General features: G+C 42.0%; 1 protein-coding gene across 2 annotated transcripts in view; it reads left to right on the top strand.

Annotated features, from left to right (window-relative positions):
- ARID5B (AT-rich interaction domain 5B) overlaps positions 1 to 25,842 on the top strand; it is a 192,403-nt gene extending 166,561 nt beyond the window's left edge. For both annotated transcript variants that reach the window (XM_005896709.2, XM_005896710.2), the window contains 2 exons: positions 16,367 to 16,565; positions 19,815 to 25,842. In XM_005896709.2, the coding sequence (XP_005896771.1) occupies positions 16,367 to 16,565; positions 19,815 to 21,959 (2,344 nt within the window). In that variant the 3' untranslated portion in view covers positions 21,960 to 25,842. The remainder of the gene's footprint in view (positions 1 to 16,366; positions 16,566 to 19,814) is intronic.
- The last annotated feature ends 988 nt before the right edge of the window (positions 25,843 to 26,830 follow it).

The following is a 26,830-nucleotide window of genomic DNA, read 5'->3' as shown; positions in this document are numbered from 1 at the left end:
TCCCAAGAAACTGCTTTATTTGACAGTGTTATAATCCAGAAAGTTTTTTTTAATTGATAATGGAAATTCAAATTACTATTCTTCATAGCATTGTTGCAGGATACTGCATTGGATTTTTTGTTTTTAAGTGAGTGTATTTCAGTATTTAATACAAAAGACCATACTCTCACTGTTGGCAGCGGGTGCAGCACTGAAGTTCTAGTACAAAAAGGCACTGGCATCTGGGGTGAGTGTTCTGTAAGTGGCAGCTGAGGTATCAGAGTCCTCTTGTTGGATTATGAGTCAAAGCTTTAATGAAAACGTTTTCGTTAGACACGCTGTCCACTTCAGACAGTTTTTATTATGCTAGTGAACCTCCCTTGGCTTCACGTGCAAATGTCCCCAACATGTGACCCATCACACTTAAAGAACCAGATAGGGATTAAACTTTGAGAAAAGGAGTGTTATCTCAGCTGTGAGCTAGCTCACCTCATTGGAGTGAAAAAGTAATCAAATGTATCACAAAGCGTCACATGGTCAAATAACAGATAAGCTCTGGGATAGAAAAAGGCTTGGGTTTAATAGCAGCAGGTACATGTGTACGGTCCTGTGTTTACTTTACTCAAGCAGTTGTGTGTATAAAAATAGCTGCAATCTCAAATGCCAAGATACGTTCTTTTGAAGGTTGTGTACTTTGTTTCATGATTTACCTCTTCCTGCAGTAGCAGAATCCCACATGCCTGCAGTCAGTCAAAATGGAAAATTCTAATAGAAGTACCTCCAACTGCAGCAACTAAAAAGCATTATTAAAGATTTTTAGAGACTTTTCTTCTCTCATTCTTGGGAGCAAAATTCATAAAGTTTTGGTCTCCCGCTGGAATAAAGTTTTTGAAAAGCTATGTCAGTTACTCTTCCAAATCTAGAATTTTCTTTGGTCATTGTATCAGTCAGGATCCAGGGAGGAAAATAAAAAATCACAGTTAAGTATTCAACAAAGAGAACTTACTATAGGGAATTGCCTAAACAAGTGTTGGTGTGAAGCAGTCCACTCACACAGAGGCACTAACCATAGGTTTCCTAGGATTGAGAGAATAAAGAGCTTATGTTATCACCACCCGGAAGCTGGGACAGTGGTCTCAGCAGCCTGGGCTTCAGGTCCTCACAGGTGAGGCACCCAGGGAGTGCTGTGCTTCAGGAGCTCAAGGGGGCACTGTGGAGGTGCATGCAGGTGGCTGGTGCCAGACCATCTCAGAGGACACTGTTCAGGGACAGTGGGAAGAAGCAGAGGCTGGAACCAGCAGCCGCTGCTAAGTTCCTGCTGGCGTGGCACTGAAAGGAAGGGCAAGCAAAATGGGAGGCAGTCCCTCCTCCCTTGGCCTGGCCTGCTAGGGCCATTTGCAGAACCCCAGTAGGAAGATGGCTGACAAGAGACTTGGAATTTGTGTCATCCCAATCCCAGTATCACCAGGCAGAGTGCAGAAGGGTGGGTTTGGAGCTGAGAGACAGCAGTCAACTGTGTTGGGGGGCACACGGCACCCCAACCTAGAAATCGCTGTGCAGAACCCGAAACCCAGGTTAGAGCAGCTGTTGCAGGGTGAATAGCAAGGTCATCATCCCGGTTCCTGGCATTTTCTTGTAATTAATTTTTATTTTATATTGGAGTATAGTTGATTACAAAGTTGTTAGTTCCTGGGGTACAGCTAAGTGATTCAGTTAAACATACACGTATGTCCATTCTTTTTCAGATTCTTTTCCCATATAGGTTACTACAGAATATTGAGTAGAGTTCCTTATGCCATACAGTAGGTCCTTTTGATTATCTGTTTTATATATAGTAGTATGTATAATTTAATCCCAAACTCCTAATTTATCCCTTCTCCCACAGTTCCCTTTGGAACCATGTTTGTTTTTGAAATGTGTCTGTTTTGTAAGTAAGTTCATTCATACAATTTTTAAAACATTCTATTCATAAGTGATATGTCTTTTTCTGATTCACTGAGTTTGGTAATCTCTAGGTCCATTCATGTTGCTGCAAATGCTATTATTTCAGTCTTTCTATGGCTGAGTAATATTCCATTGTACGTATGTACCACATTTTCTTTATCCATTCCTCTGTGGATAGACATTTAGGTAGCTTCCATGTCTTGACTATTGTAACAGTGCTGCAGTGAACATTGGGGGTGCATGTATCTTTTCAAATTATGGTTTTCTCCAGATACATGCCCAGGAGTGGGATTACTAGATCATATGGTAATTCTTAGTTTTTAAAGGAACCTCCATACCATTGTCTGCAGTGACTGGACCAATTTACATTTCCACCAACAGGTGGGAGAGGCCCCTTTTCTCCTAACTCTCTCCAGTATTGTTGTTTGTAGACTTTTTTGATGATGGCATTCTGACTGGTATACCTCACTGTAGTTTTGATTTGCATTTCTCTAATAATAAGTGGTGTTGCGTATCTTTTCATATGCCTTTTGGCCATCTTTATGTCTTCTTTGGAGAAATGTCTACTTAGATCTTCTGCACTTTTTTTTGATTGGGTTATTATTTTCATATAGAGCTGCATGAGCTATTTATATATTTTGGACATTCATCCCTTGTCAGTCACTTCATTTGCAAATATTTTCTCCCATTCAGTGGGTTGTCTTTTCTGTTTTGTTTATGGTTTATTTTGCTGTACAAAAGCTTTTAAGTTTAATTAGGTCCTGTTTGTTTATCTTTGTTTTTATTTTCATTACTCTAGGAGGTGGATCTGAAAAGATATTGCTGTGATTTATGTCAAAGTGTGTTCTGCCTATGTTCTCCTCAAAGAGTTTTATAGTAGGCATTTCCTTTCTACCATCTAAGTTTTGCATTGTTGTGGTCACTATAAGGGATGTCATGAATAATTAATCATTTATAATACTTTAAGTCAATCATCTGCAAATTTTGGTAGGTTTGTGTTTTTTTGTTTTAATCAGACTGTGCTTCCCATAATGCCACTCTCACTCATATGAACTATGTTCTCAAAGGAATCATCCATACTCCTGTGTTTTGTGGTGGAGAGAAATGTCTGGGAATTGCTGCTCTACATGTCTTCTCTTTGATGTTTCTGCCAAAGAAGGGAAGAGTATACCGAGATCTGTCCCGGAACCTGAACCATTTATGCTTAGGTCAAAGAAAAGGCTGAAGCTCTTGGCTACAACTGTGTTGGGTGATGCTGGCAGATTTCATTCATTCTTGCTAGTTATAGGCTGTGCTCATACAATTAGGACAGAAATGACAAGGTTGGGGAAAGGCCATCGTATTCAAGAAAGCTCAAGGAGTTGTAAAGGGTCAGGATTTTGTGAGCAAACATCTAGCCTGGAGATGCCCTTAACATCTGATTGGAGTTCGTGCTCTGCTGCCCGTTTACTTGGGCTCTCATTTTCACTCTAATACAGAGACGAGCTCCTCCTCCTATTTCCCTACCACCAACTTTGCTTTCCTAGAAGATGGAGAAGCAGTGAGTGATTACTATGCATTATCCACCGATTTATTTTTCATGCAGTGTGGTTCATGTTTCCAGTAAATGTTTTCTTTTTTCAACAAGAAAAAAGTAGCTGGTTCCTCAGTAAATGTTGCTTGTATATTAGTTGGACACTTTTGGTTTATTAATGAGTGTAATAATGAAAGTGCAGGTTGCTGAAAAGAATCAGTGTTTTTATTTAAGGCATAGCAGAAATGGTACGATGCCTGTGAATGCATCATTGTCGCTGAAGGCCTGACTTGTCCAAAACTTGCCTCTGATTGGTTTAAATCAAATAGGTCCAAGCACTTCATAAAAATGTCTTTGTCAGCCTGGTTTTGCTTCCAAACCTATTCATCTCTGTCAGTTTTTAATATTAGTAACAGGTTCCTGGCCACAGTCCATTAGTATTGTACTTAATTGCTCGTGTTACAGATGATCACTAATATAAAAAGCATTAATGTTTCCCCATCGAAAGACTTGCCGTGTAGATATCTCAACTCAGCAAAGCTTATGAAGTGTGGTTATTCTAGACACTTCTTGTTCAGGATTTATAGATAAAGTTACTGCAGATTACAGTGCAAAGAAAAATACCCACCTCCTCCAGTGCAAGACACTTCTAGGCGGAACATTTTCTTTCTTGTCCAACTCTTTATTTAAGATGCCCCAAATCAGTTTCTTTTATCAGTAAGGCAACAAGAAAGGAAAATAGTTACCTTAACAGAGTTCTCTTAGCTTGATTTTCTGGCGTAGTAATTCATTTTAAAGGCTGTTTTCACATGCAGATTTGTTTTCTTTTTCTTTTAATGTTTTTTAAGCACATGCACGGGGGGAAAGTCTTTACACAGAATACCAGATTACTGGTTTTAATTTTCCTGAATAAATTACATGGTCTGTTTCTATGGAGCACATGAAGCTGTTACTAGGGATTTTAAAAGGAGCATTAAGACAGAAGTACTTTATGATGTGCTTTTCTGAGTACTTAGAAAATCAAAATCATAAACAAATGTATTTGTGGGGGAAATGAACAATTATGCCTCATCTTCTTGCATACGTAATGCCCAATTTCCAACTCTACCCTTTTGCTTTGCCCATAAGCATTCCTTGGGTGAGACTATCATGCCGCTGGCTTCCTTTGCAGTTACTTGTTGGAGGGGTGGGGGGATTATGAGCTGCACCCAAGCCCCATGCATTTGGCCAGAGCCCAAGTGACAGTGAGCTGCGGCTTTGGCCTTTTTCTCTCAGAAGGTGGAACCCAGGGCGTGGGAGGTTCACATTTTGAGTTAAGAAATGTGTTTTAAGGTAAAATGCCAAAAATACATCAGGTTCTAAGGAACTCAGCTAGTAATATTGTGGGAAAAAGCCAAGGGAAGGGGAGTTACAGTTCTCTTCATGTCTAGGACAAGATGTGGGATGTTCTTGCTCATTTTGATGCCCTTGAAGTTAATCAGTACGCAGTTCCGAAGGCCACAGGCAGGCTGCACAGATCTGAGGCAGCCTCTAGCAATCCTCTAGACAGTGTTACTCAAGTGAGGTTCTCCTGTGAACAGGGCAGCAATGAATAAGCATTGAGACACTTACAGAGCAATTTACCAGCATAATTTTGTGTGTGTCTAATTTTTTTAAAAATGAGGCTATGCATGTTGTATGTCTTTTAAAATTTTCGTTTCCTGCTAATTCTTTTCTAAAGTGTTAGTCGCTCAGTCATGTCCAACTCTTTGCGACCCCATGGACTGTGGCTCGCCAGGCTCCTCTATCCATGCGATTCTCCACGCAAGAATACTGGAGTGGGTTGCCATTCCCTTTTCCAGGAGATCTTCCCAACCCAGGGATGGAACCCAGGTCTCCTGCATTGCAGGCAGATTCTTCACTGTCTGAGCTACAAGGAAGATCCAGTTCCTTTCTATGGTATTTTACAAATATGTCAGTCAGAAATAGGAAATCCAGGGTCCCTGGAGCAGCAACGCTCCACATCCGTGGTCACAAGCTCACGTGTTGATGGGGGCAGGTAGCATGGTGAGCACAGGCAGCCCAGGCTGGGCAGCAGGAAACGGGTACGCACAGCCCAGCCAGGGAGGCCTGGTGGGATCAGCCGACACTCGCTGCCTTGGGAGGATGCAGTCTCAGTGCTTCCAGACCTTCCATGTCTTGGAGATAATTTTTATGTGAAATCACCCAACTTACAAATATTGGCTGTAATATTTCTGAAAATATTTTATGTAAACTAAACACACCTGTAGGCGCAGTGTAGCCTGCGGGCTGCCCTGTTCCGCAGGGACTGAATGACTGCTGGCACTGAGCTCATCCAGTCTCTGCTCAGACGCCCTCAGTGGGAGGGCAAGGAAGGCACCCTTCATCTGTACCCTCGCCTTCAAACTGAGCAAGACACCTGTGGCTTCCCATCGACTCTACCTTACCTTCTGGGGCTGACTTATTCCACATGCTCCATTTTCTCGGTGATGGGTCTTCATACGCTTGGCAAAGCTCCTCTGACGTCACGTTTTCCTGTTCCATTCATCCAAGCCTCAGAGCACAGTTTATGGGCTTTCACCAGCTTGGCTTGCTCCCATGTAAATGCCTCCCATTCGTGTCACTCAGAAGATCCAAAGCTGTTCCAGATGTTGCATATAGTATTTCTTGGGATGAGGGCAGTGTCAGTCTATCAACAGTGCCTAAGGTGACTTTTGAAATTGGTAAGAAGCCCTCTCCTATTGGCCAGTTTCTTTTTCTTGGGTGGGATAGATTTACCATTTGATTGACTGTCTTTTTCCTTTGCTCCTGCCCTCAAGAGCCAATTGGTGTTTTTTTGAACATCTACCAAGATTGGGGTGCAAACAATGAGGAGGTGCCCATGCTACCACATTCATGGAAGAGACTGTTAAGGGAACATGATGCTCCCCAAGAACCCAGGCTCAGCCTCAGAACTCTCAGTATGGCATCTCATTAGAACTGGGAGGTGCTGTGACCTTTGGCTTACTTATCATATGATCGAACTTCTAGTCCATACATACATGAAAAAGAGTTAAATACTTAAGGCTATAAAAACCTTATGTAAGTAAGTTGTAATAGATACAAATAAGTTCAGTGAAAGTCGCTCAGTCGTGTCTGACTCTTTGCGACCCCACGGACTTTACAGTCTGTGGAATTCTCCAGGCCAGAATACTGGAGTGGGTAGCCTTTCCCTTCTCCAGGGGATCTTCCCAACCCAGGGTTCAAACCCAGTGTTCCCGAATTGCAGGCAGATTCTTTACCAGCTGAGTCACAAAGTGATAGAGATCAAAGAAAGAAGAGAATTTCCAAAAGAAATGAACAAAGTCTTTCAGGGGAATCTAGAATTTGAACTGAATTTTTTTTTGTATTGAAGTATAGTTGATTTATAGTTTATAGTTTTGGGCTTCCCTGGTGGCTCGGAGATTAAAGCACCTGCCTCCATTGCAGGAGACCCGGGTTCGATTCCTGGGTCGGGAAGATCCCCTGGAGAAGGGGTAACCCACTCCAGTATTCTTGCCTGGAGAATCCCATGGACAGAGGAGCCTGGCGGGCTACAGTCCACTGGGTCTCAAAGAGTCGGACACGACTGAGTGAAGTACTTGTACTTGATAGTTGATTTGCAGTGCTGTGTTGGTTTCAGGTAAACAGCAGAGCAATTCAGTTATAAAAATACACATATTCATTCTTTTTCTCGTATAGGTTATCTCAGAACATTGAGTTTCCTGTGCTATACAGTAGGTTCTTGTTGATTATTCTTTATATAATAGTGTGTGTATATGTTAATCCCAAGCCCTTGATTTATCCCTCCCCACCACGTTTCCACTTTGGTAACCATAAGTTGTTTTGGTACCTATAGGTCTGTTTCTGTTTTGCAAATAAGTACATTTGCATCATGTAAAAAAATAAGTTCCACATTTAATATCATAAGATTTTTGTTGTTCTCTGACTTAACTCAGTATGATAATCTCTAGGTCTATGTATGATAATCTCTAGGTTTATGCATGTTGTTGCAAAAAATATTATTTTATCCTTTTTTATGGCTCATATCCCATTGTGTGTATGTACATCTTTATGCATTCCTCAGTTGATGGACATTTAGGTTGCTTCCATGTCTTAGCTGCTGTAAATAGTGCTGCAGTGAGCACTGGGGTGCGTGTATCTTTTCAAATATGATTTCTTCTGGGTGTATGCCCAGGAGTGGGATTGCTGGATCATATGGTAGCTCTATTTGTAGTCTTTTTAGGAACCTCCATACTGTTCTCCATAGTGGCTGTGCCAATTTATAAACTGGATCTTAAAGTGATTAGGTTAGAATCTAAGGTAGATCACTATATACTGCTTAAAATAATTCAGTTGTAGAACTCAAAAACAATAAAGAAACTATATTTGAGGGCAAGGACCAAGTGGTATTAGCTTTCCTTGAGACTTTCCTTGAGACTTACCAGTGCACCCAGTATAGCATCATGAACATATCAAGAATTAGGGGTTGAATGAATTAAATCCAAACAAAAAGGACAGTTTCCTCTAGGATATGTGTACAAAGAAGTAGGGAATGAGGTGCTGGAAGGGGCTGTCAGTAGAGTTCTAAGGCTGAATTTCCAAGCTGGATGCACCAAAGGCAGGTCTTACAGTTTATCCTCTCAGCGTCCGTTCAGTCTCTTTTGCCTTGAGGTCCAGTGGGGAGAGCGTGCGCCATCCTCATCCATGTAGGGTCAGCCAGTCTCGGACTTGGCATCTTCTTTGTAAACACTGTCTTGGTGATGGGGGCTCTGGCCTAGGGGCACTCTGTTGGTAACACTTCTGTAACACTGCCACTCAGACATTCACCTCCCTTTTCCCCACACCCACAGAAGACCCTTTATCGGCAACCAGCAATCCCCCCAAATTGTTATAAGACACAGCGTTGAGATATTGCTGTTGCTTTTCCAATGATACCCCCTCAGGCTTGTTCTTATAAGGGACCTGAATTGGCTGGATGTAAGCCCTTATGCCTGGAGCAGCTTCTCATCAGTAAAGAATTTCTCCCCAAAGGATGGTCAGGTAATTTCATAATTAGAGCCTCTCTCTGTATCACTCAACATGCCTAAAATGCTCTGATAACTTTCCAATGCCTGGATTTTTCAAGAAACTTTTAAAAAGGAAAACAAAACCGTAGCCAGGGCCTGGAGTAGAAAAACTGGTTTCTGTTTTTTAAAAAATGAATAAACAACAGCCTTTGAAAAATCTCTATTTAAAAATTCTTAAATTTGCCTCTAAATGCAAGTTGTAATTATTAGAAGTTGGAGTTTACACTGTTGAGTGTAAAAACACCCTCAGGCACAAACTAATCAAGTGTGTATGTCATGCTACGAACTACAGCAAGTTCTTTGTTTGACCCAAAAAAGGCTTGCCAAACAGCAGTTTTTTCTTTGTCAAGTTCCTTTATTGTCTTTTTATTTTCTTGCTACTCCCCCCACCCAACCCCCTTTGAACCTCACTGTAGTATTTAAGAAACTTTGCAGATTCCAGGTTTTATTGATAGTTTTCATCAAGCATGAATTTAAATTTGAGAATAGATTAGGTGTCTTAGCCCTTTTTCTTTTTGATAAATAACAAGAGGTTTCTACTTATGATTTTCTGTCCTCGGGGCTTTATCATTAAGATTAAATAACTGTATTCTCAAGCATGCCACTGCACAAACATCTTTTCAATTATGTGAGTAACAGATGCCTTCACAAAGGCACTATTGAAAATTCAGAAAGCATGTTTCCAAAAAAGAAAGGGGAAAAAAAGTATCAGATGACAGAAGAATGTAATTGTTTACCATTAAAATATATCCTTAACTCTTCCACTGAAAACCTCTTGGAACATTTTGTTTTCGTACAAGTTATTACAAAGTTGGATCAAAATGATACATGTTTGGGAGATTGTTGAACATTTCAGAAGTCTGGAACCTGTGGTATCTCACTTACATGGGAATTCAGTGCAATAGTTGTTTATCTGCTTTTACGGATGGACACTGCCTGCTTTCATGGGGAGAGGTGGTGCACATCATGTTGAAAATACTGTAGTGTTATTTGTCTGTTATTCTTGAAATAATGTTCATCTGCCCTTGAAACAGATCCATCCAACTTGATTCTGAGTCGGTCATTGTTTTTGAATTAAGAATTGTTACCACCTTTGCTGGGGCATTGTGGAAGCCTGGGTTGCTATTTACCATCCATGCCCTCTGTTGTGAGCACATATTTTAATCCCTGGGATGTAAAGTCAGCCTTTCTTAAATCCATGTCAACTTTCTTCAGTGTGGTCTTCCCTGGGAAGCTATGGGACTGACTAACGCCAGTCTAGACCCTCGTAGAAGAGGCAAGGAGGCACTGCAGGAGTAAAGCACGAGGAGCACTGAGTCTAGCTGGGGAGGCCATGGGAGCCTCAGACAGGGTAAGAGCTAAGTGCTGCAGGCTGGGGTTCGTGGGAGATGTGATTCTCGCGTTTCTCTTACCGTCTAACATCAGGTTGTGCTGGATACATCCAGGGTTACCACCTTTCGGAGAGTCGTGGCGTGGTTATCCTGGCGTACGGGTACGAGGAGCAGTGTGGCCAGTGCTGCAGCCATAGGGCTGCTCCTGTGGGACCGCCGTGACCCTTGGTGGAATGGCCGGTGGAATGGCCATGTGTGTATTCTGTAGGTCTGCTGGCTCTGAGAAAAGGAGGGTGCTCACCCTGATTCTGCCTTAGGAGCTTGGACTTCCCTTAACCCAGGAGTGATCATTTCGGTATTTTCCCAGTGTTGGTGCTTCTCAGATAATTTCTGAAGATATACAGCTACCTTGCTGAGATGAAGACAGGTCAGAGAGGCAGATCGTATTTGAACTCAAACTTTGGCACACAATAGCTATATGCTTTTCACTAGTCCTTTAATAGTTATTTCACACTTAACCTCCGTTTCCTCCTCAACAAATTGATGATAAGGTATACAAAGTGCCTGGTGTTATTAGGAACTTAATACATGACTCAGCTGCTATTAATACTGTAATGCCTAATCAATATGTAAGACAACCAGAAGTTTCTTTCCCCACCCTCTGACCTCATCCCCTACCCCCACAGCCCACATAACTTCAGTTCAGGGACCTGTCATCCTGGACCTTCCTCTGCACACTGACCCTCCTTCATGAGAGTCAAGCCACCGACTTGATGGATCCCAACACGTCTTTCCTTTCATTGCTTAGTTAGGTTCACAGTCACTCCACGACTATTGGAAGGTTTCAGAGTCATCAATGGGCCTAAGAAACACCCCTCCTGCCACTTCCAGGGGGCAAATGGAGACTGTCAGTGTCTTCAAAAGGTCTTCATCTTTAGCTTCCCCCTGAGTAAGAAATGAAGCCCCTGGTAAACTAATCATTCTCTTAAGGAAGTGATTCCTCTGAAGACAAGTGGCCATGTTTCGTTGTTAATAATAAGGGGCTGCATACCTTTTTGGTGTCTTAGGGCAGAACATAAACGATGCTCTTTATACCTCCTTCCTCTGTAAAGAACTCGGGACAGTCTACCCTTGGTAGTTCGTGGCTTAACCTAAGTCTCTGACACAGAACCTATGTCGTGTTCTCCCACCGTTTTCTTTGCTAAGGTGGGTCCTGCCATTGACTTGTTCTCCATGGCCTACCTGTGAGCATGGCACCTCCTTCCATGGTTTGCTGTTGAACGCTCTGAGTTCACATCTTCATCTGTTGGAAGGTGACACCGAAGTCCTCTTTCTCATCTCTCTCTGTTACTGACACTTTGCTCCTCACACACTGCACACCAGTTTTTTCTGCTCCACTGAAACTCACACTGTAAAAGGGTAGAGATCTTCATCCAGAGCCCACATTTGTCTTAGATGGAGCTTGGCTTATAAAAGGACAGGAAAGAGCAGCCCGATTACTATTATATTCAACCAGTGTGTGTTCCCTGAGGAAACATTCTGACTTCTCCTCACCTTGACAGAGCTCATTTGTGTATTAGACTGTAGTTTTGGTACCTAGCTTCCCCCCACCCCAGCTAATGCTCTTTCTCCATTTTTAGAGTGATGGTCTGACACCTTGAGCTGGAGGTGAACAGAATGTGAGATTAGAACTTACCGTATTTCCTGCAACCTTAACAAGTTTGTGTACTTTACCTTTGAAAAAGAATAAATATGCCTCTCTTGGCTCCATATTTGGTGAAAGATTGCTTCCCACACTTCACAGCAAAGTTGTGTATTTTCAGTTTCTGGCTGAGAAGGGAAATGTCCGGCCAAACCTTAGAATTTATCAGCCCTGGAGTCAACTTGAAGGTATAATGACTCCATTTGGGATCATATCAGGTCTGAAGCCCAGTGGAACCAATGTATCATTTCCTTTCTACTGACATGGAAAAATGTACTATAGTTTTTTAGTATAGCAGTAGTAGCATTTGTGGCCTGATACATACACCAACATTTTTCCCTCTGCCCCTAAAATATTCTGCTCCAAGGGCACTGGTAGATCTCTAGGCCTGGGATTTTTGACTGATCTGATAGCAGAAAAGTGCCTATGAAGTAACTTGGGTGAGTCTGAGGTTCAAACGCAACCCTAAAGACTTGCTGCTTCTCCTACTCTTCAGACTGAATCAGTCCCAGACATTATTATAATATCATTTTTCAAAGCTCTATAAATAGATAGATTCTCATTTCTCCTCTTAAGCACTGTTTGCTAAATGTTTTGGCCCCAAAGTTCAGTCATCCCATGCAAGCATTAATCAATACAGGAGACATTAGTGGTCACTCATTCTGATGAGATCTGACAGTATTCTTCCTCTGCCTATGAGGAGGGGAGGGGAATGTTGCTTAATAAAGATGAAGGTCTTTGCTTCTTTTGTATGAAATGCAAATGATGAGGACATGTGCGATATACATTTCTTGAATGTGAGGCTGCTGCTTTTTGTTGAGAAAGAGAGGCAAGGCCCTGGAGGATTTCAGAATTTGTAAATATAAAATTATCTGCCTTCGTGTTTAAAAATAATAATAAAAGGGAGAAAGAGTTGGCAGGTTGCCGGATTACTTACATTACAGTAATAGATTTGCTGACCCTTGACTTCTGCTGTAGAGAAATGTATTGAATTTTTCATAATATCAGATGAGGCAGATCTAAAACCCCAGTATACTGAGCACCATTATTTAACTTGAGATTTAACAAAGCCGAAATCTTTTCAAACCAGCAATTTCTTGTATGATGATAATTTAGTGGCTCAGATGCTAATAAATCAAGGTTATAATGCCATTGATTTGTTAATTTTAACTTGGGTTGATTGTAAGTCATCTTTATTTAAGGAAAATAAAAGGAGAAAGAAGAAAAAAATCTTGCTTTTCACAGCGACTGAATTTAATAAGAATCTCCATGATAGCAAAAGGCTCCCCTACTGTTTCTGCTTTGGGGTGGAAAATGTTGTTCTCGTATTATTCCTAGGGAAAAATAAAATCTCATGCTGCTACAAATCTTATGCCTATGGAAAAATGTTATTTTTTAATACATAGTGGCTTACCTTTTTCAGATCCATTAATGGCATCGTAAATAAGCATTTTGCTAATCTGAAATGTGAAATCTGGGTAATAGTAGAGGCCCATTTATCTGCCTAGCTTTCAATCCTCAGACTACATTAGATCGGGGGCGGGGTGGGGCGGGGCGGGGAATCTCTCTGGATTTCCTAATGAATATATTGCTTCTCTTCCCTATTACTTCTACCCATCAAAAACCCAAACCACATTCTTAAGAGTTGCAGCCCATTGAAAATATTTCTCCTGTGTAATGAGTTCTCGGGGGCTGAATGCATTTTTGCTTTTATCTGTACAGTTTAGAAGCTGATTAAATCTTTGTTGTACTACAAATATTTAAGGAATAATCTTCCGCAAGGCACAGTCATTTTGCATTATACTAAATTCTTTATACAATACAATGTTTCCTGCGTTGGGCAGTGTTGACCTTATGTTGGCCACCCTGTTTTTAATGGTATCACACGTACGTTAAACATTTAAATGTTTAGAAACCTATACTAGCTTTCGTCCTCTTGTGCTGTAAAAACTTCTAATAATCAGATGATAAGATCATATCCTGTGGAGTAATTGTGTTGTACCATGACAGGGTAACTGAAAAAACATTCAGTGAAAATTGCACCAAACGGAAATCACTATATTAACAGCGATTGTTTGTGAGCTGGGTGAGAGACCATGAGCTGTTCTTCAGGGTTTAGCTGGTCATATTTCTACTTGTTTCCTTTTAGCTGCTGCCTTTCTTGTTTTATTTTGGGAGCTTTTATTCCCTGAGCCACTATAATTATCTTTCAGTGATTTAGAAAGAAAAAAAAAAAATCACTCAATTGACCTTTATACACACATACACACACACACACACCACCCCCCCACACCCCCCCTCTGGAAGCCTTGAACAAGCAGCGTTTGTGTTTGGATTCAGTTTTACCTTAGTCATGCCTCTTTCCAGATACAAGAAACATTTAATTCCAGATTTCCTGCTTCTGGCTTCAGGCCTTTGACCAGCAAAGTGAAATGTATTTTTTATTGCTGCCGTCCAGCCAGCTGCTAAGTTGAGTGAAGGGAAGAAAAAAAAAAAAAAAGAAAGGGAAAAGAAATGAAATAGAAATGTTGCCCTGCCTCTTCAACTTGCAACACTGTATAAGGAAATTAAAATCTCCCTAGCACCCATCTAGAAAGCTGGGTTGGCTCAGGACTCTCAGGACCCGTGGGAGTGTGGCGACTCTTGGTGCAGCGGCCACGTTATTCTGTTGGTCTCTGCTTCCTCTCCTCTCCTTCCCCACCCTCAGGTAATGCTGAAGGGAGCCCCTCATGGTGTCACCATCTCAATTAGGGAGTGGAGCTGGAGGGGAGAGGGTGGTACCAACAAACAATAACCATTGAAATACCCAGGCTTCAATGCTCCTTGGGTTCCCATGGCAACCAAACAAAAGTAAAACAAACCTATCTGTCCTAACAATAAAAATATGTTTTCATTAAAGTCAATTTAACATATTCTTCCTAATTTAAAATATTCAATGCATTTTGCTCCTGGACAAAAATCCCCAACCTGCCACTATTGAAGGGAATGAAGTCGCTGGCAGAACTATGCAGATAAAAGCAATTAGGGGAATGTTGGGGACTTCACAGATGAGACAGAATACATTCAAGTATGAACAGGATTGCTTTTTCCTCTCTTCTTCTGCTTAGTTATGCTTTTTATTATATAAACATTAACTGTAATATTACAGTGGGAAGCAGGTATTTGGCAGCCACATATTATTTTAGTAAGTCTGCATAGAGAGAACAGTTTCCAGTTTTAGCAGCTGTAACATGTTTAAACTCAGTTTGTAATGGGATCTGAAGATAACTATTCCCCATGGGCTGTGTTGATCTTCATGGCTGGCCCACTGCCAGATGCAGGGCTCGAAACTATTATTCACGCCTTCTTGCACATACCTTGTCCGAGCATGCTCAGTAAATGAATTTCTTGTCTACTGTGCTGTAAATTGGGATTTGACTTTCCCATAATTTACTTGGTATTTTATTAAAGACTGAAATATTACGATCACAAATATCCCCACATTTGTACTCACAAACCTGAACAGTTGTGTATGTTTAAGTAGTTAAGATCCAAATTGCATAGTTAGAAACCAATATCAGAATAGCTAACAAATATTCAAACCAAAGAAGGTTTTGCCTGGGAGTCTTCGTTTAAAAATAATTAGGGTTCCCCATATTTGAACAGATTTATGTTGTTTATAAGCCAAGTACATTTTCTTCATTGAGTCAACTTGTCTTATTTAAAACAAATTATGTTTGCTGTATTAAAGTTCATATTTTTAAGGCTGAGTCTTGTATTAATCCCACAGTGAGTCATTAATCATACCAAATGCATTATAAAAACTTTAATCATTGAAGTTGAAACTGAGATTGTAATGCAATCCATCCCTTTTAATTACATCAGCTATTTTTCCCTTTCAGATCAAGCACTATGTCGCAAAGGGAAAACAGATTAAAACTAGAGCTGTTTGATGTTTCTCTTTTTAGAGCAATTTTATGTACTTTGTTTTAAAAGTTATATAATTAAAATGCTTGAATTTTTCAGCCCTCTGGTTTTTGTGGCTTGAATGTTCTGTCTTCTTTCTCTCTGGGGCCCTCTTTAACTCGGTACCCCAAAACAGAGCTCCTGGTCCTGGAGCCCCCTTCCCACCTCAGGGCTCTGGCTAAGACAGCCGCCTCTCCACTGGGCTGTGTTTGCCTCCTGTGACCTCTTTATCTTAAGCGTCTGGTCTACATTTTGACATGAATGAAAACAAACTTTGGATAGGGTAACTCAGGCAAATTATTTTATCTTTTTTGGGCCTTAGTTGCCTCATCTGTTGAAACAGGAATAACAACAGTAATACTAATACTCCACAGGGACATTGCACATTGTGGATATTACATGAAATAACCTGTATAACGTATCTAGGCCATTACCTTGCAGAATGTAACCCTCAGGGGCTCTGACTATTACTGTTTTGTTCACTGCTGTATCTTGGTTTCCAGAACACTGCCTGACACATAGTCGGTGCTCAGTAAAGAGCTGTGGGCACAATGGTAATGAATGGCAGCTTTTGTTATAGTTGCTGTTATTGTGATGTTGCTATTGGAATTTGGCCAGGTTCCATGGACAGTGATAATGATGTGATTTTTGGATGTGTCCACTTGTATCCTTGGTGTACAGATTTGCAAAATGAGAAAGAGGTCTTTTAAAGAAGTATATAAGTTACCAGGTGCTGGTTTTGACCGGGAAAGATGAAGGCACTTGATAAATTGCTTGTACTGAGAAAAAACATGCACCCCCACAGCATCGACATTGCTACTGGCATTGCCAGCCTGGCTGATCCTCTCTTCTGATGCTCTTTCAGGTTAATCCTGCCGTATGAAAGGTTTATTAAAGGAGAGGAAGATAAGCCCCTGCCTCCAATCAAACCTCGAAAACAGGAGAACAATTCACAGGAAAACGAGAATAAGACAAAAGTATCAGGAGCCAAACGCATCAAACATGAAATCTCTAAGAGCAAGAAAGAAAAAGAGAATGCCCCAAAGCCCCAGGATGCATCAGAGGTGAGTTGTGCTCCTCTACAGAAGTCTGTCTGGGAGGTGGGGCCTGCCTCGGGGTCTCCTGGAACCTTGCACTCAAAGCCTCATCCCTGCCCAAGACAACATCAGGCTGTGAACCCTAACCATCTGAACTTCACAGGTCCCCCAGGAGTGGGCCTTCTGGGGCAGTGCGAGTGTTGAATGGGATAGGCCAGGAATAGGATCTGGAAGGAAGCAAAAACATGGTGTAGAAAGCTGAGTGCAGAGGCCGACTTCAAGACAGAAGGAGTCAGAGCTTCTGCTCTGAAAGCCAAGGGACTCTGATGTGAAAAATGTGCCCTTTCACAGCCAGTCTGTCTGAGGAGTGGGTGTGACTTTAAAACACTCACCCGTGGGATCCGCCGTGTCTCTGCAGAACTGTTTGGGAAACTTCAGAGGCTTGTTTGCCTCTTGTAACTGACCTCTGTGCAACAGCCTTGGGTTGAGACCAATTTAGAAACATCTTAAGTACATATTATTTATAGGGGAATTTTGAAGTGGTTCCTCTGAAACCATGATTATCTCTCTTGTTAACAGGTAGTTTCTGAACCTTTTAAAATAAGTCCCAGCTACCCACAGCCCCCAGCAGCCCTTTGGTAGAAGCCATTACTGTCAGTGTCCAGCCAGTCATGGGGGCTGATCTGGGCTCTGTTTCAACATGAATAATAAAAAACTGTGCTGCCCATTAAAAAAAAAAAAACAACAAAACTTAGCAGCCACATTTGGAGACAGCATGTTCTGAGATTCAACCCCTGAGGGAATTTTGGTCCTGATATTAAACACCCCCTAAAAATCAGGTTTATAATGAACACGTAAGAGACTCCCTAATTAAACATTGGCCTAAAACACACAACACACACCTCAATCTCCTAACTAGAAATTAACTTAACCAACTGACTCCTGTGTAAGAAGATATTAATACCAAGAAGAGAAATTTGTTTTTTTCTTTCATAATTATTTTAAACTCTAATAATTAAAAGGGAGGAAAGGAAATGAGGCAGAGGTTTCTAAACATCTGCAAGCTTGCAATATAAATGGCCAAAAGCAAGGAAATTCCAAGTTAAGGCTGACATTCCATTCTTCCTTGATCTTGTTGGCTTGCTGATTTATTACAGGGCTTGGGATCAGTGAGTTCTATTAGATACCATATGCACAGCATTGCCAAAGCACAAGAGGACAAACTGAGGACCCAGAGGCCAGGTGACCTTTGAATGGCTCCACTCTGGGCATGAAGATTTGTGAGTTGAGGGAGGAATCCTCAGCCATGCCCTGAGCCCATCAGCTGGGGAAAGACCATTGTCAAGAGTCAAGCCTGATGCCCTGTGGGCCACAGAAACCCTGAAAGCCTTCAGACTCCCTGTTTCCTATAGGCCCCAACAGGTTCTCTCAGGAACTATGAGTATCTAAGTGACCAAGGTCATTATGATCAGGGTACCTAAACTACTTGGAATCCCACACCCTCTCCAAGGTTGACCCAACGGTAAGAATTGCGCCTCTCATCTCCTACACAGACTCCTGTTATTGAGCGAGTATATTTCTTTTCATTGACTGTGTTTTGGAGTTTGAATTTTATTGTTTTTATTGTCATTGTTTTTTTTATTTTTGATGTTTTCAATGTGAAGCAGTGAACTCAGTGGAATAAAAAGCACTTCTAGTCAAACCCACTATCTTCAAGTAATCGGATTTCAAGCTTTGTGGGGGAAGGTACCATTTAACATACCAAGACAAATCATAAAATGCCATCCTAGAAAAAGGGTCCTTAACTTTTTTTCTGCCTAGCTTTCAAAGACTTTCTATACCAAAAACTAGAATTTCATGCAACTCAAAGCCTCGGTCACATAAATATCAGTGGGACTGAGAATCCCCCACAGCCCCATAAGAATCTCTTTTAAATCCAATTTGCCTCTTCCCCTTACCATTCTCATTTTTCTGTATTTTCATGTAATATATAAGCTCCAGAGACCAATGATGATTGTTAATGTAGAACAAATAATGATATTTGTACTGGAAAAGGCAGCTATTAGTACAAATAGCAAAAAGGAAAAGATGATAAGCATCCTTAGAAAATAGGGATATCTTGAAGTGGATTTAAGGAGAAATCTCTATGAAATGGGTATGATTCCTTAAAACTTTTGTTCCTATGCATCCCTCCACCAGCATCCTCAGTCTTGCCCCAAAATGCTAAAGGAAAGAAGTGTCCACCACTTAACAACAAAGAAGAAAAACATTCATGAATAAGATGGAGGGAGAGAAAAAACACCAGCTTGATACAACTGTTTTGACTGTTCTCCCCCACACACATGTCAGGGCAGAATAACAGAAGTTTTGAAAGAACTTGCCAGTCAGCTGGGTCCCAGATGGAAAGTTAAGGTGACCTTCTAAGGTCAAAGTTTGCAGAGCTACACAATGCAATGAATGGGTCGAATTGTGCCCACAACTTCTGTCAACGGGGACACATAAAGAGCATCCATCTCATTGACTACAATGTATTTCAATGAACAAAAAAGCTGTATTTGTGGTGGCACTCACTGCTTGAATTCTGACAACTTCATTTTCAGCTTTAATGGACATGGAGTTTGCTGTAGCCTAGAAGGACTGAGTCCTATCCCTTGGGTAGACGGGCTGATTTTGCATCTGTATAATTTTTCAGTATTTTAGTCTTACCTGCATGTCATCTGGCTCTGGGTATAAAATAAACACTTAAGCATCACTAATTTTATGCACCATAAAATTTAACACATTAGGACGATACTTGGTCTCCTAAAGAAAAACAAGCGATTATAGTAAGTTTGTCGCTTGTTGACATGGGGTTGGATTTTGTAAGATGCTTAAAAAAAAAATCTTTCTCCAAAGTGTCATAAAGCACAACATGTAATTTAAAACCCATTTGGATAATTGACTGATTTGACAACAAGACAACCTCAGAATTAAACTGTATATTAGAATCAAGAAGGAGTGATATGATTGTACACCAGCAGTATGTAACACTGTGCTGTTTTGATAGGTATCTCTTAAGGGACTGAAGTGAATATGCATATTTCTCCTAATGCTTTCTGTAATTTAGATTTCTTTGTTTAGAGCCATGATTGGGGAGTAATAAAGCTTTATAGAAACTCGATGAGCTGACTGACAAGCCTGTTTTCAGAAATCTGCTGTGTGTAACATTTTATTTCATAGCATAAAGTGTCAATGCATTTGGCTTCCTTCTGACCATCTTTTGCAATATCTTACCAGGTTTCGTCAGAGCAAGAGAAGGAACAAGAGACTGTAAACCAGAAAAGCATCACTGAGCCTCTCCCAATAGCAGACACAAAGAAAAAATTGGAAGGGTACCAGGATTTTGCAGCAAGGCCCTTGGTGTCCCAAGGAGACCCAGAAAAGGACAGTGAAACAGATCAAGGTGCCAACAGTGAGAAGGTGGCAGAGGAGGCAGGAGAGAAGGGGCCTGCCCCTCCACTGGCGAGTGCCCCTCTGGCCCCGACTCCCGGCACTGGCAAACAGTCCCTTACCTCTCCCAGTGCTCTCGTGGACTCAAAAGAACCCAAGCCCTGCTGTTTTACAGAGAGCCCTGAAAATGAGCTCCAAGAAGCATCCTTCCCTGGCTTCTCCACCACGCAGCCCCCACTGGCAAACCAGAGTGAGGTGGAGGATGACAAGCTCCCTGCGATGGCGGATTACATTGCCAACTGCACCGTGAAGGTGGACCAGCTGGGCAGTGACGACATCCACAATGCACTCAAGCAGACCCCGAAGGTCCTTGTGGTCCAGTCGTTTGACATGTTCAAAGACAAAGACTTGACTGGGCCCATGAATGAGAACCATGGACTTAATTACACCCCGCTGCTTTACTCAAGGGGGAACCCAGGCATCATGTCCCCGCTGGCCAAGAAAAAACTTTTGTCCCAGGTCAGCGGAGCCAGCCTCTCCAGCAGCTACCCTTATGGCTCCCCACCCCCTTTGATCAGCAAAAAGAAAGTGATTGCGAGGGAGGACCGGTGCTCGAGTTTGTCCCAGGCCCATCATGGCCAAAGCACTGACCACATGGCAGTCAACCGGCCATCGGTGATCCAGCACGTCCAGAGTTTCCGTAGCAAGCCCTCAGAGGAGAGGAAGGGCATCAGTGACATTTTTAAGCATGACAAACTAAGTCGATCGGAGCCCCACCGCTTCAGCTTCTCCAAGCATCACCTTAGCCCCCTGGCCGACTCCTATGTCCTAAAGCAAGAAATACAGGAGGGCAAGGAGAAACTGTTAGAGAAAAGGGCGCTTCCCCACTCCCACATGCCTAGCTTCCTGGCCGATTTCTACTCATCTCCCCACCTCCACAGCCTCTATAGGCATACCGAACACCATCTGCACAATGAACAGACATCCAAGTACCCCTGCAGGGACATGTACAGGGAAACGGAAAACAGTTCTTTTCCTTCCCACAAACACCAAGAGAAGCTCCACGTGAATTATCTGGCGTCTCTACATCTGCAAGACAAAAAGGCGGCTGCAGTGGAAGCCCCCACAGATGATCAGCCAACGGATCTGAGCCTTCCCAAGAACCCCCACAAACCCACCGGCAAGGCCCTGGGCCTGGCCCACTCAGCGCCTGGACCCCAGGAGAGCAAGGGCGCCTCCCAGTTCCAGGTCATAAATAGCCAGAGTCGAGACTGTCACCCCAAGGCCTGTCGGGTATCGCCTATGACCATGTCAGCCCCTAAAAAATACCCTGAAGCGCTTTCCAGGTCGGGAAAGCCTCACCCTGTGAGACTGGAGAATTTCAGGAAGATGGACAGCATGGTCCACCCCATCCTCCACCGGAAAATGAGTCCTCAGAACATTGGCGCAGCGCGGCCCATCAAGCGCAGCCTGGAGGATTTGGACCTTGTAATCGCTGGGAAAAAGGCCCGGGCCGTGTCTCCTCTGGACCCCGCCAAGGAGGTCTCTGGGAAGGAGAAGGCCTCGGAGCAGGAGAGCGAAGGCAGCAAGGCCGCACACAGTGGGCACTCTGGGGGCACCTCGGAAGGCCACAAGCTGCCCCTCTCCTCCCCCATCTTCCCAGGTTTGTATTCCGGGAGCCTGTGTAGCTCGGGCCTCAACTCCAGGCTCCCGGCTGGGTACTCTCATTCTCTGCAGTACTTGAAAAACCAGGCTGTGCTCTCTCCACTCATGCAGCCCCTTGCTTTCCACTCGCTTGTGATGCAAAGAGGAATTTTTACATCGCCGACAAATTCTCAGCAGCTATACAGACACCTGGCTGCAGCCACACCCGTAGGAAGTTCATATGGGGACCTTTTGCACAACAGCATTTACCCTCTAGCTGCTATAAATCCTCAAGCTGCCTTCCCATCTTCTCAGCTGTCATCCGTACACCCCAGTACGAAACTGTAAGCCCGGCCCTGCCCAGCATCCCAAATGGCGACATGGTTAACAGTGCTTCGCTCCTGCGCCTGGGGTGATGGCTTGGAGAATTAGAAGTCAGTATTTCTTCTAATCTGGGGGTGAGATCAGTCCTGGCCTAAGGGGCCCGGAGGGGAAGTGAGCATACCTGGTATTTCTGGGATGACTCCGGCCTTGGCTGGTCAATCTTGACCCCTTCCGACACAGAGGCCCTGGCACCCTAGATGGTTCACTTTGCACGGGGGTCTTGTGAAGGGATTCACGTGTATCCAGAAGAACTTAGACGACTCCATCTGAGTTCTGATGGTCAGGAAACAATCTGGGCAAAAAAGGGTAGACATTTCAGAGGACGGGGCAAGGAAGACTGGCAAACATGCCAAGGGATGCCCCCTCTTCATAAAACTCTCCAAGGTTCAATCAATGCAATGTATAGTAAAACTTCAATAGATCTTTCATTTTGACACTATTAAACAATCCAGAGAAGTAAACACTGTTAAACTGACTGTATATATTTGCTTCTTAAAACTACCCATATCACTGTTTGCTCACCTAATTTATATACAGGTAGTCCCTATTTTTCTCCCGGTTTCTTGTCCTTTTTTTTTTTTTTTTTTTTTAATTAAACAGTATCGCTTTTATTTGCAGGTCGTTTATTTTGTTTTAAAGACTGACTGTCCCAGTTGATGTGTGTTTGTAATTTTTCCACATCTTATTTTGAGCAGCTTTGGGTGGTAATGTTATTGTTTACAAATTGAAGCAACTGATTCTAGTGGAACAAATGAAAAAAGAAACCGTTGAGCACACGACAGTGCAAAGAACGTTCCTTTGCAAATCTGCAATTTAAGGATTTTGTTCCTCATAAATGGCATAGTTGAAAGAGCTTATACACTGCTTACTTACCCTGCCAAATGCTCTGCTTTGAAGTATTGGGTTATGTGAAAACATTGAGCATTGTACTTACCTTATCTAGGCTGTGAAACTGTCCTACATACCAGAGGAATCATAAAAACAAAAACCTCACTGGCAGCAAGCTGCTGAATAACAAGAGTCTAGAGGACATATTTGTGGGCTGCACAGATATTTTAGGAATTTCAGAAATTAGAACAGAAGCCAAAATGATTTACATTGGTGTTGGCAAAGATCCCTTTGAACAGTCTGGGAAAGGGGGTTGGGAAGAGGATGGAGCTTGACTATCCAGAAGAAAGTGAGTAGTGGGAGGCCCAGGTGCCAGCTACCTGCCCTGGGCCACAGTCTGTCCAGTAATAGGTTGTCACATTGCCTCATCAGGTGGGTTTCTTGCTATTCCCAAGAAGAACCTCACAGGCCACATCTTTGGGGGTAGCTGGCATACTGGATTACTCATTTCCCAAGCAAGCCATCCTCCTTGGGTTACGGGGTGTGAGATTCGTGTGTGTGCACACACAGTTTTTGTGCCATTTTTTAACCACCTGGCAATACAGTCCACTGAATGATGTTCTTTACTGTTGGAAAGAAATGGTTAAGCTGTTCACGCAGTCAGAAGATGTAAAGAATGTATATTGTCATTCTTGCCACTTTATCCTATAGGCTGACAAGATGTAACATCAAGGTGGATGCATTTTTCTAAGTGTGTTAAAAGTCTATCGACACAGAGAGTGGACTTTCCTTCCAGGTCGCAAGCCCCGCTAAAACTGCTTTGATGAACTCCCCAGCCAACCCTCCCCTGCCCCAAAACGACTGGTAGACATTAGAATCATAGTTATCCAAGTCTTTTACCTCTGAGATATTTAATTCTATGAAAATTGATGATAATTTTCAACTTCTAAATAGGTAACTCGACTGAAACATAATCAAAACTGGTAAACAATGAAACTGTGGCTCTTAAACCAAGCCATGCATGCCGTGCATTTGTATTGAAATGTCTCTATGATACGAAGCCAAATATTCAATGTAACATACTTAATATCCAAAGGTGGAAACAAAAGAATGTAGAGATCTAGTGTTAAGAGTTCCATTTGCTTCAATTAATTATTTACCTTCCTGTGGAATAATATATACATATATATATATTTAATAGAACCATAGATAGACTAGTAGAATTTAGATTATAAATGTGTGAATGCAGATTATCCTGCTATTGCACAAGATAGAGTGGGGGAAAATAATCTCAATTGCAGCTGGCAAAATGCTGGCTGGAACATATATAAGAAAGTTGCACTAGACTGAATGGTCACAGAATCAGAGGACACGGAAGAAGGGGAAACGCCAGTGTTTCTGCGGCTGACACGGACTAGATCCTACATGGTGTCTATGAGTTTGTTTCTCAAAACCGGGGCCTGTGTCCCCTGTGGAGCGCACCTATCTGTTCTGAAGAGGGGGCATTTGTTTTCCCCGCTGCAATGATTTCAGTCTGGTTTCATCATGTTGGAATTTGATCACACCATTTTCAAACAATGTTAACATAGTCCAGCTTTTGTTTTTCTCATCTCTTCCGAGAGGAGACTCACTGTTTCTGTCTGAGGAAGCTCATACCCTCGGCAAAACATCAGGACAAGTAGAGAGAGAGGAGGGTATACATTCCCAACAGAAGCAGTGTGTTATTTGTTTTAAAACTCTGAACAGAGATCTTGGAAATCTTTCAAAAAGACCATTGAATTCTTCATTGGCCGAGAACTACATTTTAAAAAGTCTTAAATAGGGCTTTGTTTGCATTGTTTGAGCTCAAGGGGCCTTATTATTGAATGGCGTTGCACAAGCCTTTGTGCAATCAAACCATTGTTATTGGTAGTTCTGTAAAGGAAACTGTGGAATCTAATTGGCAGTGGAGTCATAAATCTATTTACTAAGTGCGGCTTCCAAGAAATGTTGCAATTCAAAATGCACTAAGACCGTGATTTACTGGAGATTTGGAGATTCTAAATAATACTTTTTAAAAACCTTTCCATGCAACTTCTGGTTTAGCTTTTGGCAACTCAACATTAAAGAAAAAAAAAAAAAAAACCAGCCCAACCAAGTTTCAGAATTAAGTATTCTCCTAGTAAGTGATTGGAACTTGTAATATTTGCCACAGGACTGACTTATTTATTTACTAGCTAGAGGCTCTTAAGTTCACTTGTTTATCAGGGCATATACAGAAGGGTTTGTTAAAACTCGACATTGACTTTACAACTTTCTGACCTGGTGCATGAATTCTCAAGTACTGTATTTCACTGTGTTGGTGTGTCTGATGGAAATTTCAAGGTGATCCCACAAAAATATTTTATGTAGTGTGCCTTCAAAGAGAACTTTTATTTCTCTTCACTTGTTGTCCCACAAAGTCACATTTGGTGGTGGTCAGCCAAGTCCCATCTGGTCTAGTTTTATCCTTGTCCCAATTTTTAAGAAAAATGGGAACAAGTTTGCCCTGGTGAGACCCACACCATTGCAATGATTATCTTGAGCACTTAAATTCCAGTGTTGGCTGTTGATGTATTTGATATTCTGCTTGTCTCCCCATGGTTGAAATATGTCTGAAGAATAGCAGCATAATCTCTTGGCTGTTTATACTTTTTTAAACTTTCCTGTGTTGTAAATATTGTATACTTTTGGTGATTCCAGCTATGTAACCTCTATGCTCTGTAAGGTGATTATTTGTATATAGCAACATGGCCCAGTGATATTATATAGGTTCCCAATGGAGAGGTTATTGAGTGACCTTTGCATTAGTTTAAACACTACCAGAAAAATGCTGAGCCAACTATAAACACTCAATTTTGTATGTTTTCCAAATTGTACTTATTACTGCTTTTGATACTGTATTACGTGCCAATAGTTTCCCAATCACATAGCAGGCAAGAGATATTTTGTACTTTTTGATCCACTGTAATATTTAATAAAAAATGTTACTATCTGTTTCCTTTTGGGTGTAATCTGTCAACTTCCTCCTGAGTGCCCTGTGGCCTCCACCAGAGTACTTTCCTTCAGGCTGTCTCCAAATAGAATAATAACGATGATGTCTGTCTGTGGAGAACCTACTGGGTGCCCAATTGGCATACAGTATCTTTACCCTTCACACCCTCATGTAAATATGGTTCTGCCCATTTTACTGATGCAAAGACTGAAGCTTAGACTGGTAAATCAACTTGCCCAAGATCGTCTAGCTAACAAATTGGCAGAGCTGGGATATGAACTCAGGGCTCTTAAATCGACAGCTTCTTCTATATACCACGCTTCTCTCCTGGCAAGTAACAAAAACGACAATTTACTTACTTGGTCAACAAAGACTGATTCATGTCTCAACTTCCAGGCATATTTATTAGGAGCTGGGATTACAATTTTGAGTAGAAGATAAACTATACCATCTCTGGAGCTTATAAGACTAATGGGAAAGAGAGTTAATCAAATAGTCACCCACATAAATATAAAACCTCAAGCTGACCTAGTTCCAAGGGAGAGGAGTGTGATTACTAAACTGATACATGAAGGATGAGTATGAGTTGAGATGAGAGGGAATTAGGAGAAGAGTTCTCCAAGCACCAGGTACCACATGTACAAAGGCCCAGAGTCAGGAACAAGTTAAACTTATTATAGGAATCAAAAAAGCCTGTGTGACAGAAGTAGAATAATAAGGAATGAAGTTGAGGTGAGGTTACAAAGTACAGCAGGAGTCAGCCAGATAGGTCCTAAGAGACCAGGTTGAGCATTTGGTCTTGATACTGAACAATAAGTTTACATGGAGAGGTGATACATTCAGATTTGTCTTTTTCAGTGCCACTCTCTGGTACTGTGTGAATGCAGAGCAATCTAATCCAAGATGGTGGTCATTTCAATTGGGTTGGTAGAATGGAGGAAGGTTGGATACATTTCAGAGGTACTTGGAAGGAGGGAAGGACAGCCTGATGATT

This window comes from Bos mutus, chromosome 28 (assembly GCF_027580195.1).
Source record: "Bos mutus isolate GX-2022 chromosome 28, NWIPB_WYAK_1.1, whole genome shotgun sequence".
NCBI lineage: Eukaryota > Metazoa > Chordata > Mammalia > Artiodactyla > Bovidae > Bos > Bos mutus.
The sequence above is the reverse complement of the archived record's forward strand: the minus strand, read 5'-3'. Positions and strand labels throughout refer to the sequence as shown.